This window comes from Zalophus californianus, chromosome 7 (assembly GCF_009762305.2).
Source record: "Zalophus californianus isolate mZalCal1 chromosome 7, mZalCal1.pri.v2, whole genome shotgun sequence".
NCBI classification, from domain to species: Eukaryota; Metazoa; Chordata; class Mammalia; order Carnivora; family Otariidae; genus Zalophus; species Zalophus californianus.
Window position 1 is genome coordinate 119,943,820 of NC_045601.1, and position 17,661 is coordinate 119,961,480.

Sequence of the window (17,661 nt, forward strand, 5' to 3'; positions counted from 1 at the left end):
TTATTTATTCATTCATGAGAGACAGAGGGAGAGAGAGAGAAGCAGAGGGAGAAGCAGGCTCCCAAGGAGCAGGGAGCCCGATGTGGGACTCGATCCCAGGACCCTGGGATCATGACCTGAGCCGAAGGCAGACGCTTAACCATCTGAGCCACCCAGGCGTCCCCAACAAGAAGATCTAACAATTGTAAATATCTATACCCCTATTTGGGAGCAGTCAATTATATAATGCAATTAATAACAAAAGCAAAGAAACACATTGACAAATATACAATAATAGTAGGGAACTTTAACACCCCCCTCACTGAAATGGACAGATCATCTAAGCAAAAGATCAACAAGGAAATAAAGACTTAAAATGACACACTGGAACAATTGGACTGCACAGATGTATTCGGAACATTCCATCCCAAAGTAACAGAAGACACATTCTTCTCTAGTGCCCGTGGAACATTCTCCAGAATAGATCCCATCCTAGGTCACAAATCAGATCTCAACCAGTACCAAAGATTGGGATCATTCCCTGCATATTTTCAGACCACAATGCGTTGAAACTAGAACTCGATCACAAGAGGAAAGTCGGAAAGAACTCAAATACATGGAGGCTAAAGAGCATCCTACTAAAGAATGAATGGGTCAACCAGGAAATTAAAGAATTTAAAAAATACATGGAAACCAATGAAAATGAAAACACAACTGTTCAAAATCTTTGGGATGCAGCAAAGGCAGTTCTAAGAGGAAAGTATTTAGCAATACAAGCCTTTCTCAAGAAACAAGAAAGGTCTCCAATACACAACCTAACCCTACAACTAAAGGACGTGGAGAAAGAACAACAAATAAAGCCTAAACCCAGGAGGAGAAGAGAAATAATAAAGATCAGAGCAGAAATCATGAAATAGAAATCAAAAGAACAGTAGAACAGATCAACGAAACTAGGAGCTGGTTCTTTCAAAGAATTAACAAGATTGATAAGCCCCTGGCCAGACTTATCAAAAAGAAAAGAGAAATGACCCAAGTAAATAAAATCATGAATGAAAGAGGAGAGATCACAACCAACACCAAAGAAATACAGACAATTCTAAGAACATATTTTGAGCAATGCTATGCCATCAAATTAGATAATCTGGAAGAAATGGATGCATTCCTAGAGATGTATCAACTACCAAAATTGAACCAGGAAGAAATAGAAAACCTGAACAGACCTATAACCACTAAGGAAATTGAAGCAGTCATCAAAAATCTCCCAACAAAAGCCCTGGGCGAGATGGCTTCCCAGGGGAATTCTACCAAACATTTAAAAAAGAATTAATACCTATCCTTCTGAAACTGTTCCAAAAAATAGAAATGGAAGGAAAACTTCCAAACTCGTTTTATGAGGCCACCATTACCTTGATCCCCAAACCAGACAAAGACCCCACCAAAAAGGAGAATTACAGACCAATATCCTTGATGAACATGGATGCAAAAATTCTCACCAAAACACTAGCCTATAGGATCCAACAGTACATTAAAAGGATTATTCACCACGACCAAGTGGGATTTATCCCTGGGCTGCAAGGTTGGTTCAACATCTGCAAATCAATCAATGTGATACAATACATTAACAAAGGAAAGAACAAGAATCCTATAATCCTCTCAATAGATGCAGAAAAAGCGTTTGACAAAGTACAGCATCCTTTCTTGATTAAAACTCTTCAGAGTATAGGGATAGAGGGCACATAACTCAAAATCATAAAAGCCATCTATGAAAAATGCACAGCAAATATCATTCTGAATGGGGAAAAACTGAGAGCTTTCCCCCTAAGGTCAGGAACACGGCAGGGATGTCCACTCTCACCACTGCTATTCAACATAGTATTAGAAGTCATAGCCACAGCAATCAGACAACAAAAAGAAATAAAGGCATCCGAGTCGGCAAAGAAGAAGTCAAACTCTCACTCATTGAAGATGATATGATACTCTATGTGGAAAACCCAAAAGACTCCACCCCAAAACTGCTAGAACACATACAGGAATTCAGTAAAGCGGCAGGATATAAAATCAATGCACAGAAATCAGTGGCATTCCTATACACCAACAACAATACAGAAGAAAGAGAAATTAAGGAGTCGATCCCATTTACCATTGCACCCAAAACCATAAGATTCCTAGGAATAAATCTAACCAAAGAGGCAAAGAATCTATACTCAGAAAACTACAAAATACTCATGAAAGAAATTGAGGAAGACATAAAGAAATGGAAGAACGTTCCATGCTCATGGATTGGAAGAACAATTATTGTGAAGATGTCAATGCTACCTAAAGCAATCTACACATTGAATGCAATCCCTATCAAAAGACCATCAACTTTTCTTAAAGAAATGGAACAAATAAATCTAAAATATGTATGGCACCAGAAAAGACCCTGAATAGCCAGAGGAATGTTGAAAAAGAAAAGCAAAGCTGGCGGCATCACAATTCCGGACTTCCAGCTCTATTACAAAGCTGTCATCATCAAGACAGTATGGTACTGGCACAAAAACAGACACATCGATCAGTGGAACAGAATGGAGAGCCCAGAAATGGACCCTCAACTCTATGGTCAACTAATCCCCTTGACAAAGTAGGAAAGAATGTCTAATGGAAAAAAGACAGTCTCTTCAACAAATGGTGTTGGGAAAATTGGACAGCCACATGCAGAAGAATGAAACTGGACCATTTCCTTACACCACACACAAAAATAAAATGGTTGAAAGACCTAAATGTGAGACAGGAGTCCATCAAAATCCTAAAGGAGAACACAGGCTGCAACCTTTTTGAACTCAGCCGCAACAACTTCTTTCTAGAAACATTGCCAAAGGCCTTTGGAAGCAAGGGCAAAAATGAACTACTGGGACATCATCAAGATAAAAAGCTTTTGCACAGCAAAGGAAATGGAAAACAAAACTAAAAGACAACTGAGAGAATGGGATAGATATTTGCAAATGACATAACAGATAAAGGGCTAGTATCCAAAATGTATAAAGAATTTATCAAAGTCAACACCCAAAGAACAAATGATCCAATCAAGAAATTGGCAGAAGACACGAAAAGATTTTTTTCCAAAGACATCCAAATGGCCAACAGACACACGAAAAAGTACTCAACATCACTCTGCATCAGGGAAATTCAAATCAAAACCTCAATGAAATACCACCTCACACCTGTCAGAATGGCTAAAATTAACATGTCAGGAGACGACAGATGTTGGCGGGTTGTGGAGAAAGGGTAATCTTCCTACACTGTTGGTGGAAATGCAAGCTGGTGCAGCCACTCTGGTACGAAGGTTCCTCAAAAAGTTGAAAATACAGCTACGATATGATCCAGCAATTGCACTACTGGGTATTTACCCCAAAGATACAAATGTAGGGACCCAAAGGGTACATTCACCCCTATGTTTATAGCAGCAGTGTCCACAATAGCCAACCTATGGGAAGAGCCAAGATGTCCATCAACAGATGAATGGATAAAGAAGATGTGATATATATATATATATACATATACGTATATATATATATATATATATATATATATATATATATATATATGGGAATATAATGCAGACATCAAGAGGAATGAAATCTTGGCATTTGCAATGACGTGGATAGAACTGGAGTGTATTATGCTGAGCAAAATAAGTCAGAGAAAGACGTATCATATGATCTCACTGATATGAGGAATTCTTAATCTCAGGAAACAAACTGAAGGTTGCTGGAGTGGCTGGGGGGTTGGAGGGATGGGTAGCTGGGTGATAGTCATTGGGGAGGGTATGTGCTATGGTGAGTGCTGTGAATTGTGTAACACTGTTGATTCACAGACCTGTACCTCTGAAACAAATAATACAGTGTATGTTAAAAAAAAAAGAGTAAGATAGCAGGAAGGGAAAAATGAAGGGGGGGGAAATCGGAGGGGAGATGAACCATGAGAGACTATGGACTCTGAGAAACAAACTGAGGGTTGTAGAGGGGAGGGGGGTGAGGGGATGGGTTAGCCTGGTGATGGGTATTAAAGAATGCACATACTGAATGGAGCACTGGGTGTTATACACAAACAATTATGGAACACTACATCAAAAACTAATAATGTAATGTATGGTGATTAACATAATTAAAATTTAAAAAAATAAAAAAATAAAAAGACTAACAATGCAAAAAAAAAAAAAACCAGTTAAAAATAGAACTACTCTGTGATGCAGCAATTGTGCCTCTAAGGTCTTTCCCCAAAGGATACAAAAATACTTATTCAAAGGGATACATGCATCGTGATGTTCATAGCACATTTTCAACAATACTCAAATTATGGAAAGAGCCCAAGTGTCCATCGACTGATGAATGGATAAAGAAGATGTGGTGTAAGATATAAAACTAAATATAAAACGTATATAATGGATTATTACTCAGCCAAAAAAAGAATGAAATCTTGCCATTTTCAATGACCTGACTAAAGCTAAAGAGTATTATGCTAAGTGAAATAAGTCGGTCAGAGAAAAGACAAATACCATATGATTTTACTCATATGTGGAATTTAAGAAAGAAAATGAATGGACAAAGGGAAAAAGAGAGAGAAACAAACCAAGAAAAAGACTCTTAATTTTAGAGAACTGATGGTTACCAAAGGGGAGGGAGCAGGGGATGGGTAAAATAGGTAATGGGGATTAAGGAGGACACTTGTGATAAGCATGAGTGATGTATACAACTGTCAAATCACTATACTGTACAACTGAAACTAATATAACACTGTATGTGGAGTTGAAAATAAAATGAAATTAAATTTAAAAAAAAGAAAAGTTCAGAAATACATAGCACTATATATTAGAATTCAATAGTGTCTGAAACAGGAATTGTAACAAAACAATATGGAAGGAAAGACATTTAATTAACAATATCAGCAAATGGATTAACAACACAAATACCTGGTGGATTGTGTTAAACATATAAAATTGAATCATAGGAAAACTATAGTTCAATATTTACTAAGTCTCAAAGAGGTAGTAGTAGTATATACTGAAAGGCAAAAACCAGTACCAAGAAAATCACAAACATGTAAAACCTCTCAAATTACCAATTATAGACTTAAGAGGCATTTATTTCGATATTTTCTGTGTCAGAGCATTAACCTTAGCAGAGAAGTTACACATGCCAAATATCATTCAATATCATTCAGATAAATTACATTACTAAAAGATCCTATAGAAGAATATAATAAAAGAATTACCAGAATTTGTAAACATTAAGAATCAACATGTATCCTCTGGAGCTCAAATAACTAGCCTGACCCAGACTTAACTCTACCAGAAAAATTAGTCTTTTTTTTCTCCACGCAGAATGTGCCCTCTTTAATACCCATCACCAGGCTAACCCATCCCCCCACCCCCAGAACCCTCAGTTTGTTTTTCAGAGTCCATCGTCTCTCATGGTTCGTCTCCCCTTCCAACTTACTCCCCTTCATTCTTCCCCTCCTGCTATCATCTTCTTATTTTTCTTAACATATATTGCATTATTTGTTTCAGAAGTACAGATATGTGATTCAACAGTCTTGCAAAATTCACAGCCCTCACGATAGCACATAGCCTCCCCCATATCTATCACCCAGCCACCCCATCCCTCCCACCACCCACCAGTCCAGTAACCCTCAGTTTGTTTCTTGAGGTTAAAAATGCCTCCTATCAGCGAGGTCATAGGATACATGTCTTTCTCTGATTGACTTATTTCACTCAGCATAACACCCTCCAGTTCCATCCACATCGTTGCAAATGGCAAGATCTCATTCCTTTTGATGGCTGCATAATATTCCATTCCGTATATATACCACTTCTTCTTTATACATTCATCTGTCGATGGACATCTTGGCTCTTTCCACAGTTTGGCTATTGTGGACATTGCTGCTATAAACATTGGGGTGCATGTACCCCTTCGGGTCCCTACATTTGTATCTTTGGGGTAAATACCCAGTAGTGCAATTGCTGGATTGTATGGTAGCTCTATTTTCAACTGTTTGAGGAACCACCATACTGTTTTCCTGAGTGGTTGCACCAGCTTGCATTCCCACCAACAGTGTAGAAGGGTTCCCCTTTCTCCACATCCCTGCCAACATCTGTCGTTTCCTGACTTGTTAATTCTAGCCATTCTGACGGGTGTGAGGTGGTATCTCATTGAGGTTTTGATTTGGATTTCCCTAATGCCAAGCGATGTTGAGCACTTTTTCATGTGTCTGTTGGCCATTTGGATGTCTTCTTTGGGAAAATGTCTGTTCATGTCTTCTGCCCATTTCTTGACTGGATTATTTGTTCTTTGGGTGTTGAGTTTGATAAGTTCTTTATAGATTTTGGACAGTAGCCCTTTATCTGATATGTCATTTGCAAATATCTTCTCCCATTCTGTCGGTTGTCTTTTGGTTTTGTGGACTGTTTCTTTTGCTGTGCAAAAGCTTATCTTGATGAAATTCCAATAGTTCATTTTTGCCCTTGCTTCCCTTGCCTTTGGCGACGTTTCTAGGAAGAAGTTGCTGCAGCTGAGGTCGAAGAGGTTGCTGCCTGTGTTCTCCTTGAGGATTTGGATGGACTCCTGTCTCACGTTTAGGTCTTTCAACCATTTGGAGTCTATTTTTGTGTGTGGTGTAAGGAAATGGTCCAGTTTCATTCTTCTGCATGTGGCTGGTCAATTTTCCCAACACCATTTGTGGAAGAGGCTGTCTTTATTCCATTGGAGATTCTTTCCTGCTTTGTCAAAGATTAGTTGACCATAGAGTTGAGGGTCCATTTCTGGGCTCTCTATTCTGTTCCATTGATCGATGTGTCTGTTTTTGTGCCAGTACCATACTGTCTTGATGATGACAGCTTTGTAATAGAGCTGGAAGTCCGGAATTGTGATGCCGCCAGCTTTGCTTTTCTTTTTCAATATTCCTCTGGCTATTCGGGGTCTCTTCTTGTTCCATACAAATTTTAGGATTATTTGTCCCATTTCTTTGAAAAAAGTGGATGGTATTTTGATGGGGATTGCATTGAATGTGTAGATTGCTCTAGGTAGCATTGACATCTTCACAATGTTGGTTCTTCCAATCCATGAGCAAGGAACGTTTTTCCAATTCTTTGTGTCTTCCTCAATTTCTTTCATGAGTATTTTATACTTTTCTGAGTACATATCCTCTGCCTCTTTGGTTAAATTTATTCCTAGGTATCTTATGGTTTTGGGTGCAATTGTAAATGGGATCAGCTGCTTGATTTGTCTCTCTTCTGTCTTGTTGTTGGTGTATAGGAATGCCACTGATTTCTGTGCATTGATTTTATATCCTGCTACTTTACTGAATTCCTGTGAGTTCAGCAGTTTTGGGGTGGAGTCTTTTGGGTTTTCCACATACAGTATCATATCATCTGCAAAGAGTGAGAGTTTGACTTCTTCTTTGCCGATTTGGATGCCTTTGATTTCTTTTTGTTGTCTGACTGCTGTGGCTAGGACTTCTATTACTATGGTGAATAGTAGTGGTGAGAGTGGACATCCCTGCCGTGTTCCTGAACTTAGGGGAAAAGCTCTCAGCTTTTCCCCATTGAGAATGATATTCGCTGTAGGTTTTTCATAAATGGCTTTTATAATATTGAGGTACGTACCCTCCAACCCTATACTCTGAAGAGTTTTGATCAAGAAAGGATGCTGTACTTTGTCAAATGCTTTTTCTGCATCTATGGAGAGGATCATATGATTCTTGTTCTTTCTTTTGTTAATGTATTTTATCACATTGATTGATTTGCGAATGTTGAACCAATCTTGCAGCCCAGGGATAAATCCCACTTGGTCATGGTGAATAATCCTTTTAATGTACTGTTGGATCCTACTGGCTAGTATTTTGGTGAGAATTTTTGCATCCATGTTCATCAAGGATATTGGTCTGTCATTCTCCTTTTTGATGGGGTCCTTGTCTGGTTTGGGGATCAAGGTAACGGTTGCCTCACAAAATGAGTTTGGAAGTTTTCCTTCCATTTCTATTTTTTGGAACAGTTTCAGAATAGGTATTAATTCTTCTTTAAATGTGATAGAATTCCCCTGGGAAGCCAGCTGGCTCTGAGCTTTTGTTTGTGGGGAGATTTTTGATGACTGCTTCAATTTCCTTAGTGGTTATAGGTCTGTTCAGGTTTTCTATTTCTTCCTGGTTCAATTTGGGTAGTTGATACATCTCTAGGAATGCACCCATTTCCTCCAGGTTATTTAATATGCTGGCATAGAGTTGCTCATAATATGTTCTTATCATTGTTTGTATTTCTTTGGTGTTGGTTGTGAATTCTCCTTTTTCATTCATGATTTGTTGATTTGGGTCATTTCTCTTTTCTTTTTGATAAGTCTGGCCAGGGGTTTATCAATATTGTTAGACCTTCAAAGAACCAGCTCCTAGTTTCGTTGATCTGTTCTACTGTTCTTTTGGTTTCTAGTGCATTGATTTCTGCTCTGATCTTTCTGATTTCTCTTCTCCTGCTGGGTTTAGGCTTTATTTGCTGTTCTTTCTCTAGCTCCTTTAGGTGTAGGGTAAGGTTGTATATTTGAGACCTTTCTTGTTTCTTGAGAAAGGCTTGTATTGCTATATACTTTCCTCTTAGGACTGCCTTTGCTGTATCCTAAAGAATTTGAACAGTTGTGTTTTCATTTTCATTGGTTTCCATGAATTTAATTCTTCTTAATTTCCTGGTTGACCCATTCATTCTTTAGTAGGATGCTCTTTAGCCTCCATGTATTTGAGTTCTTTCCGACTTTCCTCTTGTGATCGAGTTCTAGTTTCAATGCATTGTGGTCTGAAAATATTCAGGGAATGATCCCAATCTTTTGGTATCGGTTGAGACCTGATTTGTGACCTAGGATGTGATCAATTCTGGAGAATGTTCCATGGGCACTAGAGAAGAATGTGTATTCTGTTGCTTTGGGATGGAATGTTCTGAATATGTCTGTGAAGTCCATTTGGTCCAGTGTGTCATTTAAAGTCTTTATTTCCTTGCTGATCTTTTGCTTAGATGATCTGTCCATTTCAGTGAGGGGGGTTTTAAAATTCCCATTATTGTATTGTTGTCAATGTGTTTCTTTGCTTTTGTTATTAATTGCCTTATATAATTGGCTGCTCCCATGTTAGGGGCATAGATATTTACAATTGTTAGATCTTCTTGTTGGATAGACCCTTTAAGTAGGATATAGTGTCCTTCTTCATCTATTACAGTCTTTGTTTTAAAATCTAATTTGTCTGATAAAAGAATTACCACCCCAGCTTTCTTTTGGTGTCCATTAGCATGGTAAATGGTTTTCCACCCCCTCACTTTCAATCTGGGGGTGTCTTTGGGTTTAAAATGAGTCTCTTGCAGACAGCATATTGATGGGTCCTGTTTTTTAATTCAATCTGATAGCCTGTGTCTTTTGTTTGGGGCATTTAGCCCATTTACATTCAGGGTAACTACTGAAAGGTATGAATTTAGTGCCATTGTATTGCCTGTAAGGTGACTGTTACTTTATATTGCCTGTGTTCCTTTCTGATCTATGCTGCTTTTAGGCTCTGTCTGTGCTTAGAGGTCCCCTTTCAATATTTCTTGTAGGGCTGGCTTCGTGTTTGCAAATTCCTTTAGTTTTTGTTAGTCCTGGAAGCTTTTTACCTCTCCTTCTATTTTCAATGACAGGCTAGCTGGATATAGTATTCTTGGCTGCATATTTTTCTTGTTTAATGCTCTGAAGATATCATGCCAGTCCTTTCTGGCCTGCCAGGTCTCTGTGGATAGGTCCATTGCTAATCTAATGTTTCTACCATTGTAGGTTACAGATGTCTTCTCCCGAGCTGCTTTCAGGATTTTCTCTCTGTCTTTGAGTCTCGTAAGTTTTACTATTAGATGTCAGGGTGTTGACCTATTTTTATTGATTTTGCAAGGGTTTCTCTGTGCCTCCTCGATTTTGATGCCTGTTTCCTTCCCCCATTATGGAAGCTCTCTGCTATAACTTGCTCCAATATACCTTCTGCCCCTCTCTCTCTTTCTTCTTCTTCTGGGATCCCAATTATTCTAATGTTTCTTCCTCTTATCGTATCGCTTATCTCTCGAATTCTGCCCTCGTGATCCTGTAGTTGTTTCTCTCTCTTTTTCTCAGCCTCTTTATTTTCCATCATTTGGTCTTCTATATCGCTGATTCTTTCTTCCGCCTCATTTATCCTAGCAGTTAGTGCCCCCATTTCTGATTGCACCTCATTAATAGCCTTTTTGATTTCGACTTGGTTAGATTTTAGTTTTTTATTTCTCCAGAAAGGGTGTCTCTAATAACTTCCATTCTTTTTTGAAGCCCAGCTAGTATCCTTAAAGTCATGATTCTGAACTCTAGGTCCGACATCGTACTAATGTCCGTATTGAGTAGGTCCCTGGCAGATGGTACTGCGGTTTGTTCTTTTTGCTGAGGTGATTTTTTTCATCTTGTCATTTTGTCCAGAGAAGAATAGATGAATGAGAGAACAAAATGCTAACAGGTTAACAACGTCCCCAGCAAATATACTGTATACAAATCAGAAAAGACCTGAAACCAGGGGAAAAGAAAGGGAAAGAAAGAAAAAAGAAAGAGGAAGAAAAAAAAAACAAAAAGAAAAACATAAAAACAAAAACAGAACAATACAAAAAAAACCAGAATATGATCAAATTAGATCAGGCTAGTGCATAGATCAGTGCCACACACTAGATTTTGGGCGTATTTTGGTCTGTTAGAAAAAAGTGCCTCCTAAAATTTTAAAGGAAGAAAGACTTATATATGTACAAAATAAGGGTTGATACAATGAAGGGATGGAAGATGACTATAAAGATCAAAATTATAAAAGATTTTATAAAAGAAATTGATAAGAAGTTGTTTGAAGAAAGAAAGAAGATTTAAAAAAAAAAAGGGAGAGAATGTGATCAGGCAGGAGACTAGAACAAAGCCATACACTAGTGATTTAGGGTATATTTTGATCTGTTAGAAGAAACTGTATCTCAAAATTTTAAAGAGAGAAGAACTTATATATATATGCCAAAAATAAGGGTAACTACTATGAACGGATAAAAATATGACTCTAAAAATGAAAAATAAAAAAATCCCTTTTTTAAAAAAGGGATTGATAAGATGTTGGTTGAAAAAGGGAAAAAGAAAAATTAAAAAAAAACCCCAAAAAACAGTTAAAAAATTAACTTTGAAAAACTAATGAATCATGGTCTAAAAGCCATGAATTCCATGTGCAGTATTCCCCTAGTCCCCCGTTCTTCTTGATTGGTAAACTTGGTCTTGGCTTGCCGGCTGTTCGTGCTGATCTTCTGGGGGAGGGGCCTGTTGCCGTGGTTCCCAAATGTCTTTGCAGGAGGCAAAATTGCCCCGCCCTTGTCGGTCTGGGCTAAGCAAGCTCCTCGGGTTTGGTCTCAGGAGGTTTTGTTCCCTGCAAGCTCTCGGTACAGCTTTGGAGGACCAGGGTGAAAATGGTGGCCTCCCACTCTCTGCCCAGAGGAGCTGAGAACTCGGGGCCCCGCTCCTCAGTGCGCCCCCAGAGAAAAGCAGTCAGTCACTCCCGTCTCCCTGGTCTCCGGCCGCACTCCGTGCTCACCCGGCCTGTGACCGAGCGTTTCTATGTCTGGCACCGGACCCCGTGTGGAGTATCCAAACCCAGCAGATCCCTGTGGTGCACTCCTGCGCCGCTCCTCCTTGGGGAGGAAGGGGAGTCTCCCTGGCTCTGCCGCTTGTTGGGTCCCTGCTGGAGGCGCAGTGGCCCAAGAGGGCCGCGGATCACAGTTTATGGCCACCCCGACCTGAGAGCCCACGCTTTGGCTCCGTCTCTGCAGTAGGGTTCCCCGCTCCGATACCTGGGAGCTCTGCCGCACTCAGGCATCCCCCGTCTTTCTGTGACCCTGAGGGTCCTGAGTCCACACTGTCCCGCGAGGTTTCCACCTCCCGCTTAGCCACTGGAGTGATGTCCCTCAGCAGAACTGACTTCTAAAAGTTCCAATTTTGTGCTCTGTGGCTCTAGCACCTGCCAGAAGCGGCCGACAGAGTCCCCCGCCCCCGCCGTCTATCCTCCCGAATATCGCCTCGGATTCACTTCTCCGCACAACCTACCTTCCAGTAAGTGGTCCCTTCTCTGTTCAGAGAGTTGTTGCTACTCTCTTCTTCAATCTCCTGTTGAGTTTGTAGGTGTTCAGAATGGTTTTATCCCTATTCAGCTGAATTCCTGAGACCAGACGAAATCCAGGTCTCCTACTCTTCCACCATCTTGCTCCGCCCCCCCCAAATTAATCTTTAACAAGAGTATTGCTAATTCTCTGTAACATCAGAATTGTAAAGATTATCAACTAGGAATTATATATTTTAGTTTTCATTCTTATTATTTATAAAACTTTTTGCTTTCAATAATTAGTAAGCTAATCAGGTGTTCAGTTTGCTCAACACGTCTCTAGGAATGCTAAGAGGAGTTCAGAAGATAAAGAAATTATACAAAAATATAGGTCAAATATATAAAAATGTAATTTTAAATATACACTATCTCTCTTATTGTCTTAGGATATAAGACTACATATAAAACATTAGTCTGTATTTTTAATGCATCAGTGAGATTAGTTTCAGTTTACTTACTGTGTAGTATCTACATCTGCATCAGGCTTAGTGCTCAACTGTTCCAGACAGTATATAAAAATCTAAGTCAAAAATAAGAAGTTTCAATAACATGAATTCTTAGATACTAATCTATTTGAACATTAAAAATAATGTAAATATTTTTTCTGTAAATAAACTCCTTTTTTTTAAGAGAGTGTGTGCATGTACACTCACAGGTGGAGGGGGGAAGAGGCAGAGTGAGAGAGAGAATCTTAAGCAGGCTCCATGCCCAGCACAGGAGCCTGATGCAGGGCTCGATCTCACGACCCTGAGAGCATGACCTGAGCTGAAATCAAGAGTCAGATGCTTAACCAAGTGACCCACCCAAGTGCCCCAATAATCCAATGTAAATAAAAAAACAAATATATACTAATATATACAAATATATACTTATATATACTATAAGTGATAGGTATGTATGTATGTGTGTATGTATGTATATCTCCCAGAAGTGACAGAATATATATCCCATACATACACTATATGTATGCATTGGGAATTTATATGCCAATATATATAACATAAGTGATAAAAGATTAAAAGCATCTATGTTTTGATCCAACTGTAAATTCCTGAATATATTTTAGGAAAGAGTCCTTTTCCTTCCTTTCATCCACTCAATCACATGCTCAGCTTTGTTATGTTCTCACAAAGCACTAGTCCCAAAGAACTTCATGTTCTAGATACAATGTAAACAACTATCATGTCATTTAATTTGTGTTGTAACAGAAATATATGTAAGGTAGGAAGAAAACACAAAAAAAGGGAAGTATAATATAAAGGGGTATTGCTAGAACAAGCTGGAATTAATCTTACCTTGAACTCTGTTCCCTTACTAGCCATAAACTATTACGTACTTAGACAAGATGAAAAAAGAATGTTATACATATAGTATTAATAGGAGGGAGTTTACTATAATTTGCTTTATTTCAGGTTTCAGGGCATCAGTGCTTTCACATATTACCTGCATGATATTGATGCTTAGTTGACAAACCTCCTCCTGTGTTTTAGGTTGTTGAAAGACCTATAAAGAAGAATTTGGTAAGTTTTTGGACTTCGCTAAGAAAACAAAACTTTGTGTTTATGAAGCTCGATATAAAAAAATTCACACATGGTGAACTGCTTCCCACTGTGGGTAACCTTACTCTAAAAGGACAGGAATAAATAGCTGCCCTCCAGACAGTGTTTTTGGCCTGAGAATACACTGTCATGGAGCTGCCTGACAATATTCAGATCAGTCATTCTCTCTGTATACAAATGTCGATTACTCCAATTACTCTACCTACAATACTTACATTCACATTTTAACTTCCATCAGCCTATCATGGAACCAAGAAATTGACAGCCTATGCAGTTAAATGAAATAAAACAAGTAGCTGAGGGAAAAGCTCTCTTGTGCTGAAATGATTCATTTACAACTGTGATTCCCACGGGTTCCTGGGAAAGTTTGAAACAGAAGTTGAATTTACAGAACAGAAAACTTACACTGGCTTCTCCAGGCTTGCACTCTAGAACTCCTTTAAGTGATTGCAGAGAATGTACAATGCACTGTTCAAACTGACATGGCTGACGAAAAAAAAATGCATTATCTTAAAATTCAAATATAAGCATGGGTTATTAAGACATTTAACAGAAGCAAATTATGGCCCCAAACTCTCAATTTTACATATTTATTGAAAGGAAAACCAGATGCCAACAATTTGAAAGATAATCTCCTAGTCACCAAGATTTACATTTGGCATGTTTTGCACTTGATATTTAAAAATGGGTCAATCTTGAGATTCTAAAATACATCTACTTCAACTAGAACAGAAATTAGGTATAACTAAAATTTTCTTCAAAATTCTATCCTTCTGAGAAGCAAATGACCTGATAAAGAACAGATATAGCAAGTTTATATTTTATTATTATTATTTTGAGAGAGAGAGAGAGAAAGCATGTTCAAGTGTGAGGGGGGGAGGGGCAGAGGGAGAGACAGAATCTTAAGCAGATGCCACACTCAGCAGGGAGCCCAATGTGAGGCTCCATCTCGATACCCTGAGATCATGACCTGAGCCAAAATCAGGAGTCAGACGCTTAACTGACTGAGCCACCCAGGTGCCCAAGGAAATATTATTTTTAAGCAGTTTAAAGATAAGGCCAATAGGAAAATTTTTAAAAAGAGAGGTGCCCTACAAGTTCATATTTTAAACACTACTTCCAGGATATATTCTGAGCTCAATCTCCTAGATCTTCTACATGTCTGGTACTGTTCAAAATTTAATGTTACTAATAATTATTCATAGGAGGTCCATGATCTTTAATTCAAAAGTCATTACAATTATTTTTTATATACATTAAGTCAGAAAATAAAACTTGAAGATATGTCCAACAAATGGCATTCAAGATAAATCTGAATGAATCATAACATCTTAGCTCCTATTGTATTTAAGGTTTCACTGTGTGCCAGGCATACTCTAGGTGACGGAGATACAGGAGTCAGACAGACAGAGTTCTCTTTAAGTGTATATGTTAGGTTAGAAGACACAACCATAAAAGTCACAGTCAACAGAACTATTACTTTTTTACAAAACAAAAACCAAAAAACCAAAAACAAACAAAAAAATAACTAGAAATAAAATAAGTCAATTGCAAACTAGAAAAAAAAAAGAAAAAAGAAAAAAAAAACTAGAATAAGTGCCATGAAAAGAACAAATGGGAATTCAGAGAAAAATGATGATGATGGGGGAATGTGCTCCAACTAGGACAAAGAAGGCCCCTCCTCAGACTGTGAAAACATTTAAGCTGACACTTAAGGGGCAAGAGGAGTCAGTCCCTTAAAAGATAAGGGAAGGGGGTGGTGAGCTCAAGGAGGCAGGACGACATGTGCACAGGCCAGGGTGGGCAGAGGCCAAAGGGGTTGTGGAAGCACAAGAACAGCAGTGCATCACAACCACTAAGGGAGAGGTTGGCAGTAGAAGATGAGGTTAAGGTTCTGGGTTTCACTCAGGGGCACAAGGCTACGTAAGGCTCATAGTTCAACTAAAAGCCTGTACAAAAATCTGGAGTCAGAATCTCTCATTATTACATGCTTCAATTTTTAAAAGAGATTGGGGGAAAATACTGAAGAGAAGGGATACCTGTATACAGAGAAGATTATTTTTTTTACAAAAAGGAACCCAGACTTAATGAAAGCTAAAATATTGCTTCAACCTTACTGTCAATCTAGTACTGCACTTTGAAGCCACAAGAGGGCACCATAAAAAAAAACTTCTAAGTACCCAATAAATAAAAATAAAAGCATATAGTATGAAATACCAACTGCAATTAAGTATTTCAAGAGTCAAAACGTTTGTTAGATACCTGACCTTATCCCTCCAACCTACCTGCCTCAAAAGTTAAGAAAATCTAAGATATTAAAATAATAATAGTGATAATTAAATCCAAAATTCAACTGTGGGCAATTAAATGTTGATGTTCCTATGTAGTTACTTAGATTTCTTGCATTACTATCTGAACGAGATTTTCTTAATTTCTTTTCATATCTATATTAATACAATAAATGGAGAGGGAATACCAGAGAACTCTAGTAGTTTCAGTTAAACGGGGAGTAAATGATAGTGTAAACATCTATTTCTTTTTTCTAAAAAGAAACAGTACTATCTCTGCATATTGTCAGTGAGCCACCCAATTTAGCTGACTATAGGAGTTATCACCAATCATTCCAGTTCTTATGAAAGAAGAAAGTTCTCTCAGAATTGAAAATTTTAAAAAATTTAAAAATTAAAAATTTCAGGTAAAGAAAAATGTATTCCTATTCCAAAAAATGTGATTGGTACTATGGAAATGTTAAGAAAATATAAATTAGTAGTATGTAATAGAATTTGAGACAATTTAAGTCATTATTCAAAGTCTTAAGAATTTTACACGTCAGGTTAAAATACTCAAAGCTGGATCTTCAACTTTTACTCTACACACTGATTTCACCTTTTTTTCTGAAGTGAGGTCCATGCTGAATAGCTTAAAACATGCTCAGCTTTATCAACACCATTATTTTAGTATATTTCTTTACCAACATCTGGCTAGAAGATACAATGGCTGACACCAGAAGTGTAACTTTCTGTGGGTCATTCATCTACAAAGTTTAGTCTTCTAGCTTGAATGTGTGACAAACATGAAATTATTCTATGGTTATAGTTTCTTAATATTATAGTTAAACTTTAAATTGACTACAAACAAGTTTATAGTGACCATTTCAAAATATTTTCAAAGACGTTTAACTACTATAATCAAACAACCAAACTGAGATATGACAGCTACCACTTAAGCACACACTGGGACCTGGATGTGGCAGCTATCATGTAACACTCACTGGGACCCAGAGGCGGCTGCTATCATATAAGCACTAACTGGGACCCAGAGAGGTAAAGTGGCTTCTTTAAGAGTGCATGGCTATTGGGTCGCCTGGCTGGCTCAGTCAGAAGAGCATGCAACTCTTTGATCTCAGGATTGTGAGTTCAAGCCCCATGTTAGGTAGGTGTAGAGATCAAATAAATAAACTTAAAAAAAAAAAAGATTGCCTATTATGTGACAGAACTAAGGATTAAACCAGATTATGATTCTAAACCCAGTGCAGCACATTTTCCTTTACAACAGCACTGTTGAAAAGAAGTATAATGTGAGCCACAAACATAAGTCACATATATAATTTTAGAGTTTCTAGTAAACACATTAAGAAAATTAAAAGAAAAAATTAATTTTAATATAATTCATGCAATGCAATATGACAAAATATTATTTCAACATGTGATCAATATAAAAAGTTGAGATAGTTTACATTCTTTGTGTACTGAGTCTTTGAAATCTGGTATGTATTTTATACAAGCTATGTCTCAAATGACTGCTGTATTGAACCATGAAGGTCTACTCCACATCTCCTTTCTCTAAGTATTTAGAGTACAACAGAATTAGTTATAGGATAGTTTGTATTTAAGCACAAATAATTATGAAAAGTAGAATAAGTCAAATAAACTAAAGCTAACTTTTATTAAAAACA

The 17,661-nt window shown here is 37.8% G+C and overlaps 1 protein-coding gene across 4 annotated transcripts in view; it reads right to left on the reverse strand.

The window, feature by feature from the left end:
• EXOC2 (exocyst complex component 2) overlaps window positions 1–17,661 on the reverse strand; it is a 279,473-nt gene that overhangs the window by 99,170 nt on the left and 162,642 nt on the right. For all 4 annotated transcript variants that reach the window (XM_027603387.2, XM_027603388.2, XM_027603385.2 and 1 more), the window contains 3 exons: window positions 14,112–14,192; window positions 13,591–13,650; window positions 12,606–12,667 (listed from right to left, as the gene is read on the reverse strand). In XM_027603387.2, the coding sequence (XP_027459188.1) occupies window positions 12,606–12,667; window positions 13,591–13,650; window positions 14,112–14,192 (203 nt within the window). The remainder of the gene's footprint in view (window positions 1–12,605; window positions 12,668–13,590; window positions 13,651–14,111; window positions 14,193–17,661) is intronic.